Source organism: Quercus robur, chromosome 2, assembly GCF_932294415.1.
Source record: "Quercus robur chromosome 2, dhQueRobu3.1, whole genome shotgun sequence".
In the NCBI taxonomy this organism is placed as follows: domain Eukaryota; kingdom Viridiplantae; phylum Streptophyta; class Magnoliopsida; order Fagales; family Fagaceae; genus Quercus; species Quercus robur.
Window position 1 is genome coordinate 79690003 of NC_065535.1, and position 23929 is coordinate 79713931.

At 36.9% G+C, this 23929-nt stretch overlaps 2 protein-coding genes across 3 annotated transcripts; one reads left to right on the plus strand and one right to left on the minus strand.

The window, feature by feature from the left end:
• Positions 1-1083: 1083 nt before the first annotated feature.
• Positions 1084-5804, minus strand: LOC126703927 (uncharacterized). Its single transcript, XM_050402980.1, has 5 exons — positions 5678-5804; positions 3761-4054; positions 3231-3421; positions 1395-2933; positions 1084-1173 (listed from the first exon to the last, which is right to left on the minus strand). Exons 1-5 carry the CDS (start codon positions 5802-5804, stop codon positions 1084-1086), a joined length of 2241 nt encoding a protein of 746 aa, XP_050258937.1.
• Positions 5805-7593: 1789 nt separating this feature from the next.
• Positions 7594-22324, plus strand: LOC126715206 (CSC1-like protein HYP1). 2 transcript variants are annotated; one of them, XM_050415707.1, is made up of 11 exons: positions 7594-7794; positions 8796-9121; positions 10794-10946; positions 12111-12174; positions 12287-12496; positions 14337-14525; positions 16262-16560; positions 16703-16979; positions 17927-18205; positions 19499-19732; positions 21839-22324. In XM_050415707.1, exons 2-11 carry the CDS (start codon positions 8841-8843, stop codon positions 21989-21991), a joined length of 2139 nt encoding a protein of 712 aa, XP_050271664.1. In that variant the 5' UTR covers positions 7594-7794; positions 8796-8840; the 3' UTR covers positions 21992-22324. The 2 variants fall into 2 exon arrangements, with proteins under 2 accessions (XP_050271664.1, XP_050271663.1); XM_050415706.1 differs by having other exon boundaries at positions 7595-7794; positions 8742-9121.
• The last annotated feature ends 1605 nt before the right edge of the window (positions 22325-23929 follow it).

Sequence of the window (23929 nt, forward strand, 5' to 3'; positions counted from 1 at the left end):
TCTGCTTTTCGAACTAATCAAGGGTTTTTGGACGTAGGATGTCCACCCTTTGAATGAAGTTTTATTTTATTTGCATGGATAAATGATTTCATTTTCTTTGCATGGACGAGTGATTTCATTTTCTTTGCATGGACGGGTGCTGCTAAGCTATTTTACTCCTAGCTTGTCCATGTCGAGAATACATATTTTTCATGTAGTCTGACTCGTCTTAGCAGGTAGTATTTTTAATTAGCTTGATTCGTCTTACGACTTGCAAACTAATTTTTACATACCATCTACCTATTTTGCCAACTTTTTGTCTCGTCCAGAATTTGGATTGTTTTAGTTGGCTTTACCTCATCCATGAGTTGGACGAGTATGGATGTGGTTTCTTTTATTCAAGAAAATTTAGACGTTACATCTCTGCGTCCAGAGATTTTGTTCGTCTTGGATCTTTCAACCCTCTTGAGGATTGAATTGGACGACAATATCATGGAGAATTCACACAACATTTTGTACATAACATAAATATTGTTTACAGACAAGGCACATACACACTGATGCCTTTTTATTTAATAAATACATACTTCATGACTTCGTCCATAACCACAACACAACTATAAAAAGTAAATCATAGTTTCAAACTTCACACACAAACAATACCAAACATAGTAGTATCAAACAGCATCACTTATAGTAGTACGCTAGTAGACAGACAAGACCCAATCTCGTCCATAGGTTCATTCTTACTGGTAGTACCTCCTCAGGTGCTCCACATTCCAAGGATGTTCCAACTTTCTCCCGTCCAGGGCCTCCAGGTAGTAGGATCCTTGCCTTTTACAGTTAATTACTCTATAGGGTCCTTCCCAGTTTGGGCCCAACTTCCCATGTGTTGGGTTCTTGGTTGACAAAGAGACCTTTCTCAGGACGAGATCTCCTATATTGAAACGCCTAGGCTTCACCATCGCATCATACTGCTTAGCCATGAGGTTCTTATACTTTGCTGCCCTGTATTCTGCGTTTGCCCTTACCTCGTCAATTAGATCGAGGTTTAGACGAAGCTGGTCCTCATTATCCTTGTCTTGATACGTCATCACCCTGTGATTAGCCATATGCACTTCTGCAGGTATGACTGCATCGCTTCCATAGGCCAACTTGAAAGGGGTCTCCCCTGTAGGGGTCCTCACAGTGGTCCTGTATGCCCATAAAACTCCTGGTAATTCATCTGGCCATATTCCCTTTGCCCCCTCAAGCCGAGTCTTGATGATTTTCAACAAGGATCGGTTTGCTACTTCAGCTTGGCCGTTGGCTTGGGGGTGTGCAGGCGAGGAGTAATGGTTCTGAATTCCAAAGTGTAAGCAAAAGTCCTTGAAGAGTGCATTGTCAAACTGCCGTCCGTTGTCAGACACCAATACCTTCGGCACTCCAAATCTGCAAACAATGTTCTTCCACACGAAGTTCTTAACGTTCTGTTGTGTGATATGTGCCAACGGTTCTGCCTCCACCCATTTGGTGAAGTAATCGATGCCCACAACTAAAAACTTCATCTGTCTTACTCCCAAAGGGAAGGGACCCAAAATGTCCAATCCCCATTGTGCAAAGGGCCACGGTGCTACCATTGGGGTGAGGTATTCCGACGGTTGCCTGGGGACATTGCTAAATCGCTGGCACTGGTCGCAGACTTTAACGTATGCTTTTGCATCAGCTTGCATGTTCGGCCAGTAATATCCTGCACGGACGACCTTGTGGACAAGTGATCTGGCTCCCGAGTGATTGCCACATGCCCCTTCGTGAACTTCTCTCAGCACGTAGTTCGCTTCGTCCGGAGCAAGGCACCTAAGGTAAGGTTGAGAGAAGCCTCTCTTGTATAGCACTTCATTCATAAGGACGTATCTAGCTGATCTCACCCTCACCTTTCTGGCCTCGTCCTTTTCTTCTGGTAGTCGTCCGTCTTTCAAATATGATATAATGGGAGTCATCCAACTTTCTCTGTCATCCACCTGCTGTACTTCCTGGGCATCTATACTCGGCATATACTGAACTTCATCTGACTTCTCTAATGATTCATCTGCTGAGGCCTCTTTTGCTATAGTATCAGCTTCCACGTTCTCCTCCCTGGGGATTTGAACGAAGTCAGCTTTTTCGAACCTTTTCACAAGGCGCATCACCCTACTAAGGTATTTCTTCATTCGTCCTTCCCTCGCCTCATACATCCCATTCACTTGCCCCATGATCAGTTGGGAATCTCCCATAACACGTATGGACTTGGCTTCCACGGACTTCGCCAATTCTAGCCCTTTGAGGAGGGCTTCATATTCAACTTCATTGTTTGTCGCTTGATACTGTAGACGGACTTTATGTTTCAGTTTGTCTCCCTCTGGGGACTGCAGGACCACACCAATTCCTCCTGCATGCCGTGTAGACGAACCATCCACATGGACGATCCATCTCTCGCTCTCCTCTGCCTCATTATGACTCGGGGTAAACTCTGCGATAAAATCTGCTAAGGCTTGAGCTTTTATGGCATGCCTTGGTTGATATCTGATATCGAACTCACTTAGCTCCACAGCCCACTGGATTAATCGTCCTGCAGCTTCCAGTCTATTCATTGCTTTTTTGAGAGGATGATCTGTCATAACATTAATGACATGTGCTTGGAAATAATGCCTCAGCTTCCTTGAAGCTGTGATCAGTGCGAAGGCCAACTTCTCCATTTGTGGATATCGTCCTTCCGCTCCTTTCAATGCCTTGCTTGTATAATACACAGGTCTTTGGACTTTATCTTCCTCTCTTATCAATGCTGAGCTCACAGCATACGGGGTTACCGCTAGGTACAAATACAGTTCCTCTCCTTCCACTGATGGACTTAGCAACGGTGCCCTGGTAAGGTATACCTTCAAATCTTCGAAAGCTCTCTGACACTCGTCGGTCCATTCGAATGCTTTTTTGAGAACCTTAAAAAACGGCAAACATTTATCAGTAGCTTTAGAGACAAACCTGTTAAGCGCAGCGACTCGTCCAGTGAGGGATTGGATTTCCTTAGTATTTTGCGGTGGCTTCATGTCCAGTATTGCTTGAATTTTATCTGGATTTGCTTCAATTCCCCTGTGGGATACCATAAAGCCAAGGAATTCCCCTGATGATACTCCAAAAGCACATTTGCTTGGATTCAGCTTCATGTGATACCGCCTCAATGTCTCAAATGTCTCCCGCAGGTCGTCTAGATGTCTTCCTTCGTCTTGACTTTTCACCAGCATGTCATCTACAAAGACTTCCACATTCCGCCCAATTTGCGGACGGAACATGTGGTTGACCAACCTCTGATATGTCGCCCCTGCATTCTTTAAACCAAACGGCATCACCTTATAGCAGAATAAACCTTGACTGGTGACAAAAGATGTCTTCTCTTGATCAGCCTCGTCCATTCTTATCTGATTGTATCCTGAAAAGGCATCCATGAAGCTAAGCAATTTGTGGCCTGCAGTTGAGTCTACTAACTGGTCAATGCGCGGTAACGGATAGCTGTCCTTGGGGCAAGACTTATTCAGATCAGTGAAGTCAACGCACATTCTCCACTTTCCATTTGCTTTTTTGACCATTACTACATTGGCCAACCAATCCGGGTAGTACACTTCCCGAATGAACTTTGCTACCATCAGCTTTTGGACCTCGTCCTTGATTGCACTATCTCTTTCTGGGGCAAACACCCTCTTCTTTTGCCGCACAGGCTTGGAGGAAGGACATACATTCAAACGGTGGGTAATGACACTAGGGTCTATACCCGGCATATCATCATGACTCCACGCAAACACGTCGATGTTGTTCTTCAAAAATTGGACGAGGTCCGTCTTAATCTTCTCTTCTAAATCTGCTCCAACCCTGGTCCACCTCTCAGGGTTATTTTCATCCAAGGGAATATCTTCCAATGCTTCAGTAGGTTCTGCCACAACCCTCTTTTCTTCAATGTTCATTGCTTGAACTTGTTCATCCATGGCCAGCATGGCCAAGTAACACTCTCTTGCTGCCAGTTGGTCACCTTGTACCTGTCCTACCCCGTGTTCTGTTGGAAACTTGACTGATAAGTGGTAAGTAGAGGTAACAGCTTTCCAACTATTCAAAGTGGGCCTCCCAATGATGGCATTGTAAGAGGATGGACAGTCTACCACAAGGAAGTTCACATCCTTGGTAATCTGTCGTGGATATGCCCCCACTATCACGGATAAGGAAATGGTACCCACTGGTTGCACCTTCATCCCACCAAAGCCTACTAGGGGGGAGTTCACTGGACGGAGCTGGTCTCGTCCTAATCTCATCTGCTGAAAAGCTGGATAATATAAAATGTCTGCTGAGCTTCCATTGTCCACAAGCACTCTTCTGGTTGTGTAGTTTGCAATTAGTAAGGAGATGACGAGGGCATCATCATGAGGGTGATGAATTCTGTCAGCGTCCTCGTCCGTGAAAGTAATTGCCCGCTCGTCCGTGGATCTTGCTACTGGTGACCGTCCAGAAAGCTGGACGCTTTGTACTACCTTTAAGTAAGCTTTCTTAGATTTGGACGACTGGACAGTTGTACTTCCCCCAATGATGACTCTTATCTCCCCGAGTGGTGGTCGCGATGAATCTTCCATCTTTCCCTTCTGTTTCTCGTCCCTCTGGTCTCGTCCAAGGAAACCCCTTAACTTCCCTTGCCTTATGAGATTTTCAATTTGCTGCTTCAAGTCAAAACACTCGTCCGTGTCATGACCATGATCCCTATGGAAGCGACAATACTTGTTCCTGTTGCGCTTGTTGGGATCACCCTTCATCTTCTCTGGCCACTTCAGGGAAGGATCATCCTTGATTTGCATAAGGACTTGCTCAAGTGGGGCGTTTAAAGGGGTATACTGCTGGTTCCGTACTGGAGGGCCTGGCTTCTTACTTTCTCGATCTCTCCTTTCCTCCATCCGTCCCTTCTTTGGACGAGTACCTTGCTCATGCTGACGACTGGGATTTGCGTCCATTCTCTCGGACCTCTTCCTCTTCTTAGCAATGATTGCATCTTCTGCATTCATAAAATTCTGAGCCGAATGGACGAGTTCGGCCATGGACTGGGGTTCTTTTTCATAGAGCTTGTGTATGAACAGATCTGAATTCACCCCATTGTGGAAGGCTGCCAGTAGAAGCTTATCATCTGCTTCGTCCACACTGAGAGCTTCTCTGTTAAAACGGGTGATAAATGACCGAAGGCTCTCGTTCTCTCCCTGCTCTATTGTCAACAAACTGGACGAGGAACGCTTGTGCCTTTGTCCTCCAATGAAATTGTTAACAAATAACTTACTCAACTCTTCAAAAGAACTCACCGAATTCGGAGGTAGTTTGCTAAACCAAACTCGCGCCGAACCCTTAAGGGTGGTTGGGAAGGCCCTACACATTATTTCATCAGGCACTCCTTGAAGATGCATGGTGGTCTTGAAAGTGGCTATGTGATCAAACGGGTCACGTGTTCCATCATATGAATCCAGAGAAGGCAACTTGAACTTTGATGGTAGTGGGTGACTGTTGATGGAAGCCGTAAAGGGAGAATCTGTCCTGTGAACCAAGTCTTCTATCGGATTCGCCTTTTTCATATTCTCCTTCATTTCCTCCATAACTCTCTTCATTTGGTCCATTTCTTCCTTCAAGTATGGTACCGTTCGTGAAGTGGTGCCTCTGAACTGACTTCCAACTTCGGTGTTCTCTCTTCCACCGTGACTATCTGTTTGTCTTCCTTCACGTTCTTCTTGTGTTTGCCTCCTCATATTAATCTCCATTCGCAATTCTTGGTTTTGGCGAGTCAACTCCGCCATAGCGTCTGCCATAGATTGTGCTTGTTGGTGGGCAGATGACTGCATGACCGGCGCAGACTGGCGGTCGCGATGCGGGTTGCTGCTACCCTGACGGCCTGGGCTAGTAGCCCGTGATCTAGTCCGAACCATCAACCCTTTGTCACGAAGAAACAAACTGTGAAACAATCGTTCCCCACAGACGGCGCCAACTGATGATTCCTTGGTTATCAGTGGGTTGATAAGACTTGAACGTTGATCTTCGGGCTATCTCCTGTAATACCAAAGACACAGAATCAGAAGGGACCGGTGATGACCGGCCAAAAATCCTCCGATGATCAAGTTAGTTACTTGAAACTCTCTGTAACGAAGAAGTATTCTCTTAAAAGTAAGAAAATGTCTGAATACCTTTTTCCTTCATCGAAGAAGCCTTATATAGTGTGTGGAACGGTTATCTATTTGGTAACCGTTCCCAGTGTCGAGGAGTCCGGAGAATTGGGAGTAACCGCTGTGGAAGTTACTAAGGTCGGACGAGCCAAGGAACTCGTCCATCCATAGCGAGAATGGACGAGACCTTCATGAGGAGCTCGTCCACTTTTAGTCCATCCTTAGCAAGGATGGACGAGACCTCCAGGATGATCTCGTCCACTTTTAGTGAAAGACGGACGAGATCATCTAGGAAGGCTTGTCGTTCATAAATGACAAGTAGATCTTAGAGATATTAAGCTCGTCCATATACGGACGAGGGTTGCTGGCACGCTTGCTGTTGCTTCTGTCGTTGGACGATACATATGGACGAATCATAGACTTGGGATTATTCGTGACACCATCAATTGGATTTCCTTGAGTTTGCATAAAATAACCCTTCAAGTTGGAAAAGATATTTTCGTGCTTCAAGTATATGCATCTTTACCTCTCAATATGTGAACACCCGCATATTATGAGAGAGAAAATACATACGATAAGAAACTTTGGTTCAGACTCAGCTTATACTAAAAGAAAAAAAAAAAAAACTCATTAATGTTTTTAACTATTGATAATGTGCCAAAAAGAAAATGACATGGATATCCTAATTAAAAATTAATAAATAAAGTAAAATATGTGGTATCTATCTAATATCTATTTTAGGACTGAGACATGAGGGCAGTGTCGGCAATTTGGCATATACAACTATGGGTTTGGTTGGAATTCGCTTATTTTGCTGAAATTGAAAATTTTTTGCTAAAAATACTATAGATAAAGGTAAAAATTAGCTGAAATAGTACAGTGAAACCCATATTATGTGAACACCCGCATATTATGAGAGAGTAAATACATACTATAAGAAACTTTGGTTCAAAAATCAGCTTATACTAAAAAAAAACTCATTAATGTTTTTTTTTTTTCTTTTTGGTAATAAACTTATTAATGTTTTTTGTTTTAATAAGTATTATTATTTACTAAAAAAACACATTAATGTTAACTGTTGATAATGTGCCAAAAAAAATGACATGGATATCCTAATTAAAAATTAATAAATAAAGTAAAATATGTGGTCTCTATCTAATATCTATTTTAGGATTGAGACATGAGGGCAGTGTCGGCAATTGGGCATATACAATTATGGGTCTGTTTATTTTGTTGAAATTAAATTTTTTTTATTGAAAGTACTATAGATAAAGGTAAAAGTTAGCTGAAATAGTACAGTGGGACATATGAATAGTATTAAAAAAATACAGTGAGGTCCATAAATAATAGCAAAAAGAAACTTAATAGTAAAATAAACTGAATATTTAATTGGAGCCAAACACACCCTACAAGTCCGTTTACGTTGTGGATCACATTCCTTTCTTCCTCGTTTGTAACTAAAAGCAACCTGACCGCCTTTTTTGGCTTGTTCTACTCCTTGGTTTGTTCACTTTCACACTGTTTAATAAGTCTTTTTGCCAGCTTTGATGTCTGTCTCACTCTTTTTAATGCCATACCCAGTTGAAAACAAAGCGTCATTGATATTGTCTGTTCTTTGCTAGATCAGGTACGACGTTTGTATTTGATGTGATATATTATTGTGTGCAAGTCTGATATTTGTGTTTTATTTCATTGTTTTTTTTTTTTTTTTTTTTTTTTTTTTATAAATTATCTGGGGTGTCCATGAAAATTGAGTTGGTACACTGTGTTTTACTCAAAGATTGTAGTTTTGTAAGGGGAAATGGCTGTTATTGCTTGTGGGAATGGAAATTAATGAGGTCAAGTTTTGGAAGCTGAAAATTCCTTTGTATTCGGAGTAATTTATGTTGATGGTCTAATTTTTATTACACTGTTTGTTGTTTTTATGGTCTTGGGTTACCTGGTTGTCCTATGAAAACTGAGTTGATGGCTGTTATTGCTTGTGGGTAATGGAAAATTAATGAGGTCAAATTTAGTCTTGGACTGATTTATGTTGATGGTTTAAGTCAGTGCTTGCAAAAAATTTCAAGTGCCATGATATGCTGACTTTGTTTGCTTTCTTCTGTAAGTTTAGCTTGTTACGGGTTGTTGATTAAAATGGGTTTGAAGTGAAGTTATCCATACCCACAATTGTATGACCCCAAATGGTCAGAATTCTGTAAATGATGATACACAAAGCTGACAAAACTGATGAAGTAAACAATTTAAAGGAGTATATATTTATTTTAATTGATTTTGTATAAAGATTTGGCAACTTGTTAATTTTATTTTACTTATCAAAAAAGATTTGGGAACTTGTTTCCCTTAATGTTTTACCAATGCTCTGAAGCACTAAGCACTAGTGTGAACCTTGAATTTATTCTTCTTCTCAATTAATTTGTAGGCTGTATTTCATTGTACCCTCCAAGTGCTTGGTTTTTTTTTTGGTAGTCAAAACAACACTTGAAGCCCAGAGCAAACAAGAAAATTTATATGCAACTATGCAAGTTGTCACTCTTTATAATGTTCTAATGCAATCTGCTTAATCTTTTGCAGTTTTTGGTCTTAGGGGATTCTAATTGGGTGCCCTTGCATGCTGTTTAACAACAGGGTTTGAGGAGTTGATATAGAAATTTCAGGGTCACTTTTGGAGGAATGATTCTTTCGGCTCTTTTAACTTCTGTTGGAATCAATCTTGCCCTTTGTTTTTTGTTTTTCACTCTGTACTCTATATTGAGGAAGCAACCGGGTAACATCAATGTCTACGCACCGCGTTTGGTTGCCAAAGAAAAAGCACAACAAAGAGGTCGTTTCAACTTGGAAAGTCTGTTACCAACTGTTAGTTGGGTCAAAAAGGCGTGGCAGCCCTCTGAAGATGAACTCTTGTCAATAGTGGGCTTTGATGCTGTGGTGTTTATGCGCATTTTGACCTTCAGGTAACTGAGATATTTTTTATTCTACCAACTTGAAAGATGCCATTTTATTGCATACTAGGGGTTGGCATTTAAAAGGTAATGAAGTCTCTTAGATGAGATTGAGCTGTTTTGTCAATGCATGCATGCATATTTGCACAATATTATTAAATTCCTACAGACTTAAAAGCCTTGGAGCAGAAAAATTACCAGTCTTGTCATTTAGATTTAGCTGGACTCATTGATCTTAGATGGTATTAATTAGGATTTCCGTTTTTGTTGACTCTGACATTTTCACCCTCTCAATCGGTACCAAACCATTTCCACCTTGACCTCCACCATGCTGCCTTTGCTCCTAATACTACCAATGTTGCCAACACAAACTTAATGACTGCAGCCTTGTTATGTTCATATTGCCATTCTCCTTCCCAATTCCCTTTGGTGTTGTTAGAATAATGGTTAAATGATTAAATTCACTATTTCCTATTAGCTTGGAATTTTGGGAATAGAGGTATTTCGTCATGGTATCAAAGTAGGTGATCTTGAGTTCAAACTCTATCTCCACTCTACCTCCCATTTAAAATTTAAATATTCCACATTTTGGCCCCACTTATTGGGGGAAATTTAGGTCCATGTGTGAGGGTATGTGTTAGAATGATGACTATTAGTTTAAGCTTTTGGGATAAGTGATAGTTTATGGCTGATTCTTGTGCCAATTCCTCATTTTAAAGTGTACTTATTAAAGTGCTAAGTAGAATAGAAGTGTGAACATCTTATCATGCACTTATTAAGATAAGATGGAAAATATTATTACAATGATAGTCAGCTGTGACCCTCACTATGAGGCATATATGGCTGTGGCTGATTATGACACGATTGCAGCACCTGCAGGCCTAAGGCGAGCCCTTGTTTACTTTCTCTTTCATCTTTTGCAAAATTTTACAGAAATTGATAATAGGATAATGGGCAAATATTATTAGGGCCAGTTCTCTGCTATTAGATTTTACATTGTCTGTTTGAATCCCTGTCAGGTGACTTGATTGGAAAGGTTGAGTAAGTTGTTGCTTGTCCTGCCAATAAATGAGTGTGTAAATTTTACAACTTAGTCATAAACCTGTGGTTGTCCTAAATTGCATAGTCAAAGAACTCATTGGCTTCACCTGACTAGAAATATGCCTGGTGCATTACTCAATGGTGACCTTCCTAGTATCTTTTTGATGATAGGACTTGAATGCCTTGGGCTAAGTTTGGAAGGGGAAGGGAAATCCTTAATTGTGTTTCCTAATATTGACTTAAAAGAAAAAAAAAAACCTATTACAAATCACAAAAAAGGGATAATTCATTATGCTATTGTACTCTCATTTCAACATCCAATTTAGGTCTTAGTTATTGGGTTTCTCTTCTGATGTTGATGAACTATTAGCTTCTTCTTAACAAATATTGTACTCTATTCATCTTGCTTAGGGGTGGATTTTTCTACCATCCTTCTTTTCTTCCATTTTTTGATAACATGATACTATGTTAATTTTAATTTTGTTGTGTCAGACACCTTGGTTCTAATGCAGTCATTTGCTCCCCTATTACATGCATCCCGTTCAATTATTTTTACCAGCACAGTGGTTAGCCATGTGACTTGTTATTACAGATCTTCATCTAGATTATCTTCAACTGATCAATATCTTTTTGTTTCATGTAGTTTGAAAGTTTTTTCTGTTGCTGGAGTTCTTGGGGTCTTCATTCTTCTTCCAATTAATTTTGTCGGAACTCAGCTAAATGAAGATTCTACTGATTTGCCAAACAAGTCTTTGGACTCTTTCAGTATTTCAAATGTCAATGATGGCTCAAACAGGTGACTATCAGCTGGCCTGATGAAAATAATGTATTTCTTGATAGTGAAGATAAAGATTGTGGTAACTAAGGAGAAATATGACATTAGCTGGTGAAAGAATATATTGTCTGGTTGTTACTCATTTTTCCTGTTTCTAATGATGTCATGTATATCACTGCATCATATTTCTCAATATTATTCTGGATGTGCTGTTTTCCTCTTTAGATGCTTTCAATTCTATCTGCTCCAGAATTTTTACACCAGTGTAGATATGTAAAAGTCAAGAACGTAGAGATAAGAGTGTTCCAGATATCTTTTTTTTATTACCATTCATAACAACAATAGGGTTGATGGTTTTCTCCCTCTGTTTGTGCTTACTTATAGTCAAGGAGGTGGTGTTTAAGCTAGGATAAAAGTGAACAGCTGGGAAATATATTATATCTCCCTTTCCTGAGCTACTGAAATTCAATCTAAACTGTGCTTGTGAGAGAGAAAAAGTTTATGCCTCAAGTATAATAAATTGAATGTCTTTGTATCATTGTGAATGTGTATAACTGATTTTGTGAGTAATTTGCACACTACGAAGGTAATTCACTAGTCATTTCAGTTCATTCCTGTTCCTTGATTCTGAGTAGAAAACAGTATCGCTAGGAAAATATTTCTAACCTAAATAAATTATGCAAGTAAGCATTACCTATCATAATAAATACATAAACAATGCAAGCAAGAAAATGGGATAATTTGTTTGGGTTGGAACCCTGCTAGTCTGTTATAGATGTACTGCCTAATACTGAATCCAACTTGAATATAGTGGTACTGCTGATAGAATTTTCAGTCATATGGTTTGAACTTTGTTGTTGTTGTTGTAGTAGTAGTAGTTGTATGGTTTGAACTTTGTTGGAGGTCCACATTTCTTTTGTTGGTGACTATTAATTAATTGAATATATGGCTTGTATTCTTAGTGGCGAAAACTCTTAGTTTCTTCACTGGCTTCTCTTCTTTATGAACTTTCCATTTGGTACTTTCCTATTTCAGTTTTGTAATCGTTTGTAGAAATGTCTAGTCATAAAGTTTGTATTGGAAGTAATTGCTTCCAAGTTTATGTGAATTTATTATATTTTTAAGTAAGCATTTAGCAAAACTATGGTGAGGAAATCCTGATTACTAGTTTTGGCCTTTCTCTAGGTTATGGATTCACTTTTGTGCTGCATATGTTTTCACTGGAGTTGTCTGCTATCTTCTTTATTATGTAAGTGATATTTAATTTGAATTTGCTTGGCTATGCCATTATATCTCCTGGTTCATTTAAAAATTAAAAAAAGAATTGAGAAATCTCAACTTGATGACTTTATGATCTGCAGGAGTACAATTATATTTCATCAAAAAGAATTGCTTACTTTTACTCATCCAGACCTCAGCCACATCAGTTTACAATATTAGTACGTGCTATTCCTATCCCATCTGGGAGTACCTGCAGTGAAACTGTTGAGAGCTTCTTTATAGAGAATCACCCTTCTACTTATCTTTCGCATTCTGTGGTTCGGCGAACCAGTAAACTTCAAGGTCTTATTGTAAGCATTCACGTGAAGTTCTGATTGACTTTCTTTGTTTGCCTTTACAATGGTTCAAATTTATTAGGGGAACTTTTCTGAGTATATCTTGTACTATGGTATTTATTTCTTACTTACTATTTATAGGTTAATCTTTTGACATGTCTATGTTTGAATGACATCTGCTCCCCCTCTATAGCAATGCCTAAACAAGTTTCCATTTGTAATGTGTTGAATGGTTATCTTGTATTGGTGCAATTTTTTTGTTGTATTTTGACTTGTTAGCTCTTCAGAATGAAGTCATTTCAAGATCAACCTGCATTAGTACTTGCTTTATTAGAAGTGAAGAAAGGTAATGTTAAGAAGTATAGTTTTGGGTTATTAATGATGATTAGCTCTAAAGTGATTGATGAGGTGAGACAAGGCATGGCATGTCAAGAAGTTGAATTTAATTTTAGTAATAGGTGTGATAGTGTCATCCTATGAAGATATTTAAATTCTTCAATTCTTGCCTTCTCCAATGACACTCGATGATTTTCTGACTTAGTATTGAGATGCAGGAGGAATGCTCTTATAAATCTTGTAAATAATGTAAGATTTATGATCTCTATGTCTCTTTTCTTTTTGTAAATTCAGAGGTATATAAATATATATTTAGATGTGTGTGTGTACAAATATTTAAAGATGGTATAGAAAGACTGTTCTCTTTATCAATTATTACACTTGATAGGCGATAATTGAACTATTATTCTTTTTTGTTTGGGTTTAGATGTGTGACAAAATTTAGGCATGTATGTCAATGTATTTGAGTTTGGGTTAGCATAGAATTTGTTGTGATGCTGATTGAAGAAGAAATTCAAGCTCTGGAAATTTTGCTCGAGTGAAACATGTCTCGCTCAAGCAAAACCAAAATTTCTTGAGCAAAACATTAAAGACAAAATTTTCCAGTATTTCACTTGATGTTTGCTTGAGTAAAATCTTCAGGTCTGCGATTCTGATTTTTGCTAGAAAATGGATTCCTGCTCAACTTTTACTCTATTTTGGGAACCATATAAGCCACTTGTTGCATAAGTTTTTAATCGAAGAAAGACTACCATACCAAAGCTAAAACCTTCAGATCTTGAAACCTTCTTCCTAAGCCTAAATAGAGAAAAATACTCCTTGTGCTTAGAAAAATAACAAAGTGTGTGTTCTTGATAATACCTTGTGCCTTAAACCTTTCTTTGAAACCACACAGATTCTTTCCAGTCAGTTAACTGTAGCAAATCTTTGAGGTGTTCCTTGGAATGCCAAAGGTTATGGTTCATGTGGACAGGGTTTTTTCATGGAGATGATCACCATAGAAGGACTCTAGAGATTCTGGGATTACTACAACAGGAAGGTAGGTGGGGCATTTGTTGAGGTTACATTGAGTCTAGGACTGCAAAGGTTTTGTGAGTGTAGACTATTGTAACTGTTCCTTTATAGTGGATTTTCTGTGGGATTAGATTCCCGAAGTGGTTTTTTCATTGAAGAAGTTCATCATTGGTTTTCCACTTTGTTACCAAATTTTTGTGTGCTCTTTTATTTTATTTTTAAATATATTTATTGCTTTAGATTTGGTTTTTGGTATTTGTGGTTAATATATTTTCTTGTGCTAGAATCCATAATCAAGTTGTGTATTCAATCAACAATTCTGCTGCTTAGTTAACGAGGGGCCTAAACTAGGTTTTTTCAATTGGTATTTGAGCTGTCAAAAGACATAGGGGTTAAAACAGATTTTTCAGCTGTGGGGGGTTTACCATTCTTGTTTAATCTTCTTTTTCATTTTAATATAAAAAAAGTTTCTGGTTTCTAACAGCCGTACATTTATTCTTTGCAGAGTGATGCAGAGAAGTTGTACAGAAGGCTTGCCCAATTGAAACTGAAAAATCATACTTCACAGAGGTTTGGGCGTCATGGGTTTTTGGGAATATTTGGACACAAAGTTGATCTTTTAGATCATTATGAAAAGAAATTGGAAGATGTAGAACATAACGTGAGATTGGAACAAGCTTCATTGGCTGGAAAGGTATGCTATTCATCTTTTGTGTGTGTGCGTGTGTATTCATAATCCAAGTAGACGATTTGATAATGAAGAAAATAATATGTCATGAACAGTGTTTTCCATATGGAAGCTACTTAGTGGTTCTTTTTGGCCATTATCTAATTGTAGGCACCGAAATATAAGTAAGATTAAACTTAAGAATTTCAAAACTAGGAACTCACAATACCAAACAGCACCTACCCTGTAAAGTCCTGTTTTGTTTTGTTTTACTTTATTTTATTTATTTATAATATTTCCGTTTTGGGTAATTGGCCAGTATCCTTTCTAGTTGCCTGCAATGTAGTTGTTTAAAATGGTTGCGAATCTGTGGACTATTTTTCAAGTGATTTCGCCCACCTGACTGTCCCGAACACCGACAACCAGTTTGACCCAATTCATAGCAATTTATCCAAGTTTATATGCTTAAAATATTATTGTGCATATGGTAGCATGTATAGAGCCTCCAAAATAATTAGCACCAAAGTATCCAAAGTTTTGTTTTTTATTCTTGGAAGATTTGATTTGATTTATTTTTGTTGTTGTGGGGGGGGGGGGGGGGGGGGGCGTGGAAGAGGGATGGGTTGGCTTATAATATGAACCACATATATATGCCCCAATGTATATTTTCTCTTCTTCCAAAAGCAACAATATCATAAATGATATAATCCAAAGAGTTCTATGTTGCTCAGTGGGAAACGTTGCATGATGTGCTTGCTTGTGACAGGCATAATTGCATAAGCTAAGCAATGTAATGAGAACACAGATATTGGCACTGGCGTCAAACTTTGACAGGACAATGTGCAAGTGGATGGACTATACATTATACATATGCCAGTGTCTGTTGTGGATAAAGAGAAACCTCCAATTGCAGAAAAGGGTAATATAGGGGTGTCATAAATTATCAACATGCAAACACACTTAGAAACTGACTTAAAGATTTCTTTATAAATAGATGGTGATGAAAGTGCATGCAATCATATATAACTCTTATCTCTTGATTTTCTGTGAGGTTCTATGGCATAGAATTAGGTGAAAGCAAGCTTAGCTGAAAAGTTTTTCGGTTGTTGTACTGAGGACCTAGGATTTCGCCTTCATCAGGGATTTTGAGGAAGAAGGACCTGGACATGGGTCCAAGTGGCCTTTCCATTGGGTTGACAAGAAAAGATTACTGCCCCTGTTGCATTTTGCTGATCATCTTTTCCTTTTTTGGATGTCACATTATAGATTCCCATTTTGAATACTTGATATCAAAAGGGTTGATAAATTTACTAAATAGCCCTTCCAGATGTTAAAGAGTATCAAAAGGAAATATAATGATGAATTCAGAAAAATCGAAGTTCTAGAGAGTAATCATGATGATTCTAAAAAAAGCTGGAATTCTTGTAAAATGACCAACAATTTTTGAAATGGAAAAGTATATAATATTAGTTGCCCTCAATGTGTGAATGAATTCCATATTTTATATAATAGGCATGTGATTGTCAACATATTTATCAATATAGTATCAATGCAGTGGATAGAATAATATATTAGGACATATACAAGCTCTCATATATGTTGTTACCGCTGTTCACTACATGTTAACATTGGGAATTTGTGCATTGACATGCGCACTTTCTATCCTTTAAAAGATGACTTCTATATTAATTGGTTTTAAACATTAATATGAAGATGATATCTGATGCAGTTAATTTTTCCATCATGCTTTTCAACTGTAATAGGAAGTCTCTGCTGCCTTTGTGTCATTCAAGTCACGGCTTGGTGCTGCCGTGGCCTTGCATATCCAACAAGGCATAAATCCCACAGAGTGGATCACTGAACGAGCTCCTGAACCTCATGATGTTCACTGGCCTTTCTTCTCTTCTTCTTACCTAAAAAGATGGATATGCACTCTCTTGGTGTTTGCTGCATGTGCTGCTCTTACAATTCTATTTCTTATTCCAGTCGTAATCGTGCAAAGTCTTACAAATCTTGAGCAGTTGGAGACCTGGTTCCCTTTCCTGGAAGGCATACTAAGTTTGTATGTGGAAATCTTACTTCATAATTTATTGAATCTCATTCTTCCCAAAGTTCAAGCATGCCATAGATTTTTTTCTTCTTCACAAAATTATGCATTTTGTTAATATTAATGACACAGGAATGTGCAATATGTTGGTTTGCAGAACCGTTGTCAGTCAAGTGATAACAGGATATCTTCCCAGTCTCATTCTTTCAATGTTCCTATCATTTGTGCCACCTATCATGATAATTTTTTCCTCCATGCAAGGATATATCTCTCACAGTCGGATAGAAAAAAGTGCATGTATCAAGGTATTGTGGTTTACTATATGGAATATTTTCTTTGCAAATGTACTATCAGGAACAGCTCTCTACCAAGTCAGTGTCTTCCTTGAGCCCCAAAAGATTCCCAGTGTACTAGCTGAAGCTGTTCCAGCACAGGTGAGTACATATTTCCATCAATAGTTTGGAGTTCTTTGGAATATTTTTATGAAGATATATAAACTTTTCTGTCAATAAATAAAAGGCTAAACTCCGTATATAGAGGTGACCTCTGCATTGCAGTATCATTATTAATGGTGTTAACTGCTCAAAGTTGTGTCATAAATGCCTAATTATGCAATAATAAGGGATTATTGTCTGGTGCAAAGGCAGTATCTTTAAGAATTTCAAGCGCACATATTCAGGTTTGAGTGGTAAGAGCTGTCACTTTGTGCCAAAAGGGTTAGGACTGTAACTTGCTGACTCCTTCTCACCTGGCAGGTCCAGCATAGGACAATGGTTGGGCCTTTTCCAAATGTGTAACTCATCCTTAATAGTAATGAAAATGGTACTTAGGATTGGAAGGGAACATGATGCCTACATAGGAATTTGCATTGGGCCAAGTTCAGTAATGCCTGTATTTAAGAGATTCGCAGGACCTAACTCATTATATTACCTCCATGATACTAGAAAATCCTGAGTTCCTTGGGTAAAATTTTGCTGTGCAGAGTTTAGATGTCTTTTTGCATGATTGTGTAATCAAGGTTGTTGATTCTTATTAATTTCTAGAATACACAAATGTGGGGTTTTCTGTGAATCAAATGTTAGTCTGGGTGTACAGATTTTGGATTAGCTTTACTCTCAAGACTAATCTATCAAGATGCTGAATGCAATTGATTTATCTTTCTTCTTTTTTATTTTTTGGTGACAAATGGCTCTTTCATTATTATTTTCCAAGTGAAAAATGATGAACATCAAAATAATCTATCATTAGTTAGCACTTAGGAATATTTGTATTATTTTGTAGGAAACTAGATTTGTGGCTTTAAATGTTGGCGTAAACTATTGAAACTATTTCTTAATACTATGATTGACAATATGATATGGGTTCTTTTCTTTGGATGTAGGCATCATTCTTCATTGCATATGTTGTGACATCTGGATGGACAAGTCTGTCCTCCTCAGAACTCTTTCGATCAATTCCCCTTCTGCGCAATTTTTTCAAAAGAGTATTTTCAGGAAAAGATGATGATGAATTTGAGGTTCCATCAATTCCTTACCACAGTGATATTCCCAAGATTATTTTCTTTGGACTTCTTGGCATAACATACTTCTTCCTCTCTCCACTGATTCTGCCATTTCTCTTGGTTTACTATTGTATGGGATACATAATCTACCGCAACCAGGTTAGTGGAATGCCTTCCTTTGTATTTCTGCAACTCATTTTTCTACTTATGAGCATCATTCACTCATCTCTTTCTCCTAGTTACTAAAGCAAAAAACTGTGTGACAAACAAGGCTCAATTTCTCAACAAAAAAAAAAAAAAAAATATATATATATATATATATATATATATGCAAAGAAACAGGAAAAGAAAATTTTAGATGTACCTCTCAAGACACTAACCCACTTGGTTTATCAATGCTCTTAAAGGTGTAAACAAATATGAGACTGTAATCAAGTTATTCAAGTCACAAATCAACTGTGGATGAATGGTCTAACCAAATGTGCAAGCTAAAAACACTTGGATTCTCTTTTTTCAGTATATTGGATGAAATGTGAACTTGATTATATTAATTTTTAATTTTAATTAAGTTGTTTGACTTCAAATATCTAGAACTAATCAATTTTAGCTTAAGTCTATTGTAAAACTTGAAAGCAAATGATGAGACTATGAGCATATGTAACTTGAGGTGTCTTGATCTTTCATTTTGGATTGTGCATGTCCTTTGGTTTGTCATATGATGTTTCTTCATTAACAAAATAAATGGATACTTTCTTATTAAAAAATAAATAATGTTCATATTCAAGAGAAAAGCTGATATTGGAGAGAAGTTGAACAAAGGACTCAAAATAATATTGGTTTTGAAGGGTTTTTTTATTTTTTTATTTTATTATTATTATTTTTTTAAGTAACAACAAATTTATTAACAAGAAAAAAAACCAAGTACACTGGGGTGTACTCAGTGAGAAGTAAAATCAATATCGGTTTCAAAAAGTTATTCCATGAAACATATTTTGGTCTATCTGGAAAATACGATAAGAAAATTGTGTCAGATAAAAAAAAATCCTTATTATAAACTGTAGGAAAGGGTTAATCACTTTTTGGTTTCAGAAAACAATTCATAGTTTTGTATATGGGTTTTTCCTCAATTCACATGTATTTTTAGCTAGTACATGAGCCAAAAATACTGTGACTTTGATGGTTGGTGGCCTTTGTTGGATTTTTCTTATCTATGGGGACATGAACTATTGGAATTAGCTATTGAGATTTGTATGGGACCCATATGGGACTGTTATCATCCGTACAAAACTTTATCTCAAAGCAGGACTCTTTGATAGTGTTTGAAACTTCAAACCACTGTTTGGGCTACTAGTTATATCAATTAAAATTTTAAATTTGGTTCAGGGAGAAATATTATTATTTTCCAATGTTTGGTACCTGCTTTTAACTGTTTATAATGACATTTTTGCACAGCTATTGAATGTATATGCACCCAAGTATGAAGCTGGTGGAAGGTTTTGGCCTATAGTGCACGATTCAACAATATTTTCTCTGGTGCTGATGCATATTATTGCCATTGGAATATTTGGGCTTAAGAAGCTTCCCTTAGCTTCCAGTTTAATTATTCCTCTTCCAATTCTCACACTTCTTTTCCATGAGTACTGCCAGAAACGGTTTCTACCCATGTTCAAAGCTTATCCTAATGAGGTACTTGGTGTGCCAATAATATTAATTTTCCTGATTTCTCAGTTTTATTGTTCTACACAATATTCCAATTTCTATATCCTTCCTTTATTTTATTTTATTTTCTCTTATACCCCCTGTTATCAGTACCTCTTTATAGCATGTCTCATCTGATGGTTGGGAAATTCTTATGTTCCTCTATGTCCATTAATGTTTCTTATGATTTGGTGGAATTATTATTGTTATTTATGGTGTCCTGTGTCTTTCTTAGCAACTAAGGATGTCATGTCAAAAAATATCTTGAGCCTACAATTCATCCTTGTCCAATGTAAAACGGCACCCATTTACTTAATAAAATAGAATTATACAGTTCACTCGGCAAATATTTTTTTTCTTTAGTTTTGGTGTGCAAGCTAAAGTCAAAAGTTAATTGACAAGCTGAGAAATAACACATCAAACATGTACTAATCCAAGTAGCATATGTTACATAATTCCAGTTTTCCTTTTTCATCTCTCCAATGGGATGCTGCATAATTACAGCAAGTTTATGGCAAATGAGAATCAGCTTCACTTGTCTTGAAAATACTATGAGACTCACTTGGGAGCTTGACTAGGTCTGAAGTTCAATGTATTTGGTCTAATAATGCATAATTGCTATTTGCTAAACTTGGGCTGGAAATGTTTTAATTACATTTTATTGTGCAACAGTAATTTTATAGTATTGGATAGTAGTTTTTTTTTAGGGGGTGGGGGGTGTGCATACTGATCCATTTGCATGGTATGGGATTAACACTTAGTAATTTAATACAATCTATGAGGGGTAGGCATTCTATTATGATCCTAGGACGGAATGTCAATGTTCTACAAATAGATTTCATGAGGGGAGTTTAATAAAGATCCAAATGAAGTAACAAATCTCACATATAGTTTCAACATCATCAAGAAATACAAAACAAAGGAAGCATGTATTCTCTATGAATTTTTTCAATGCAATGGAGAGATCTCATGAAACTTGGGGATTTATGAATTAATAAATGACCAAATTGATTAGGTATCATAACCAGAGTGCTGACAATAGAGAGATACTAAAATTTTCTTTCTGGCACTATCCATGATCGCTGGAAAGGATTACTAAAGGTTTCAGGTTTTAGTGACCAATGATCGACAGAAATTAGCTCATAGTTTTTTTATATCAATCCCCATGATCCAACAAAATGTAAGCCATATCGTAGTGTCAATCATGACTTTACCCAATATCCAGAAATTGATCTCTTTCCCAACTTTAATAGATTTGTCTAGTGTAAATAACACTTGATATCTGAGGATCTGATTAACGGAAAATGGGTTCAGTCTGATAATTTGTGGCACATGTATAGACAGCCTCTGTGAACCAGCTGATTGGTTGGGATTTGTAAGGCTCTTTTGGTGTTTATCCTGTTTTTATTATAAATTATGTATAATACTTTTCAGTTGTTATATATGGTCCATTTACATTACCGTCATCTGGACATGCTCCCTCTTGTTAGCCTTGACCACCATCTTGAATGTTTATTTCTTTCTTTATATCCCCAGATCTTCACTTTTACAGGGTTCTGAGTTCTTTAATGCTGGTTAAATTGCCTCCTATTTATTAATCATCACCCCTGTTCAAATCTCGAGCACTTCTGCAGGCTCAATATCATATAGAACATATAACAAGAGGCTACCTTTTAATTATCCTTTTTGGCTGTTTCTGACACTAGCATCCCTCTCTTGTACATTACTGTTTTGGATTCTAGTTTCAAAGCAGTCACCTTCACAAAAATAATATGGCTTAAAATATGGTTAGTAAAGCAGGCAGAACTGGAGCTTGGGATTGACCTTACAACCTTCACATTCTGTAGAATGATGAAATTTTCTTGATAAAAAGTTAAAACAGGAGCATTTGTACACAAGTATATTATCAAGTCAATGTTGCTATATAGCAACATTCATCCTTATTATTCTCAACTTTTTTTTAAGGATAAAATTTAGGTACAATTCCTAAGTTTCGCTATTTCTTTAACATTTTGTTGTTTTCTTGTACAAAATTTTTGTCGTTCATTCTTTCCATGCCCCACCAGCACTAACCTGAAATGTTGTCTTATGCAGTGTTTGGTAAAGAAAGATAAAGAGGATCTGAATGATCCTACCATAACTGAATTTTATGAGAAGTTAGCCATAGCATATAGAGATCCTGCCCTGTCAATGCAGTATCCCAGAAGCACTGATGGGCACAACTCTCCACTTCTTCATTCTGCTTAAATCTGAAGTAGACAGATTGTCTTCTAGCATCAAGCTCATGCATCAAAATGAAGATTGCTTGATTGTGTTGTATTTGCCACCATCTTCTGCATCACATTGGTTCTGAGGAGACCATTGTTTTGGTCCGTTCTCAGTACCATGACTTTGTTAAAAAAATTATCCCAGATCTTTCAATCATGTCTGTATATTTTTTTTTCGTTGAAAGACTGTGTACCTAATTTCTTTTCTTTTGGGAATTATCATAGGGGACCCAGGGATGTGAATAAAAAAATTAGGATAAAGTATATATTTTGTCTTTGAAATGTAGTCCAATTTAAGTTCCATTTTCGTGTGCGTTTGGCTCTAAATTAAAAAGTTAGTTTATTTGATTATTTAACTTCTTTTTGCTACTATTCATGAGTCTTATTGTACTTTTTGGTATTATTTATAGATCTCACTATACTATTTCAACTAACTTTTACCTTTATCTACAGTACCTTTAGCAAAAAAATTTCAATTTCAACAAATTAAAAAGATCTCAAACAAACCCTTCATTTCCTAAGAGATAATACAATTGGATGGGGATCACGTTTCATACTGCGAAGTTCAGTAATTCAAACCTCCCTTCACCCTCATCTTAGGGCCAAAAAGTACTAATGCAAAGTTTTTTTTTTTTTCAGAAAAAATATTAATTTTGTTCTTTAGTCCATTTACAATTAAATTTATCTAATATCTCAGCCTTCTATTCTGTTTGTGATTTCTTAATAGTATATAGACTGAAGTATGAAAGATAGTTTTGAAATTTTTAGATGATTTGAAAGATGATAATCCAACTTAAACCGAATTTTAGGGACAAAAATATATGTTTTCAATGAAAAAATTACTGGTGATTCAAACTTCTTATTGTGTTATATGTAAAGAAAGGACTTTGACACTGTTTTGATTGGGTTCCTCTCCTATCTTCTCTCTCCTCCAATCGTTGATTTCTCTATATTCCAAATGAGTAAATTCAAATTATGTTGAGAGCATTGTGGCTCACTAACACTGTCCGTTCTCCTTAATGGGTTGAACTCAAGTTCAAGTCCTCCCTCCCTCCCTTAATCTCTAATTTCCCTATGTTCCAATATGAGTAAATTTGCACTACGTTAAGACTTAATAGCATTTATGGGTCAGTAACATTGTCCAGCCTTTAGTTATGGGTAGGACTCGAGTTTGGATTCCCTCCCCTGCCTTGTTTGGAAAGAGAGAGGGGGGAGGAAAATTCACTTTGTTAAATCTACTTTTTCAAAATGAATTCTTTTATTTGACGACAAAATATTTTATCAATTGAGTTAGCGGGAACTCAAATATTATGTTGAAATTATTGATGTGTCTTTATAGTGGCAGGTTGTGAAGGATATAAGTCCTTATAGTTTTTCTAGTACAACTGAAAGAAGTGAGTTCAATGGGCAAGCTTTGCCATACAAGGCCAATCAAACAAAAAATTATCTTATAGAACCACCATATAAAATACCTCCTCCAGTGAAACTGATAATTGGGCTAGGCTTAGCTTAGGGTTCTTATAAAAAAATAAAAAATAAAAAACTTTGTTTTATTAAAAGAAAAATTACCTATGTGTTGGGAAAAGAAAAGATAATGAAAAAACAAAAAAGAAAGATGACCTACTTTGTTCACATAAAACAAGTGGTAGTTTCATGACAAACTTATTTGTTGATTGATCAAAATGCTCTCTCAAGCAACTTTCATTTAAAGCACAACACAACTTATCAAATTAGTTTCAAAAGTTACATTTTCTCCCACTTAAACTTCCAAATAAATGAATAATCTTTATATTTCCTTTATTAAGACTTCAAAACAAGAGAACAGAAAGAATATTTCAAAATAAGTTATTTTATTTCATTCATTTCCATTTATTTTCTTCCTCCCAAACAAAATGTTAATATTACTTTATTACTCTAT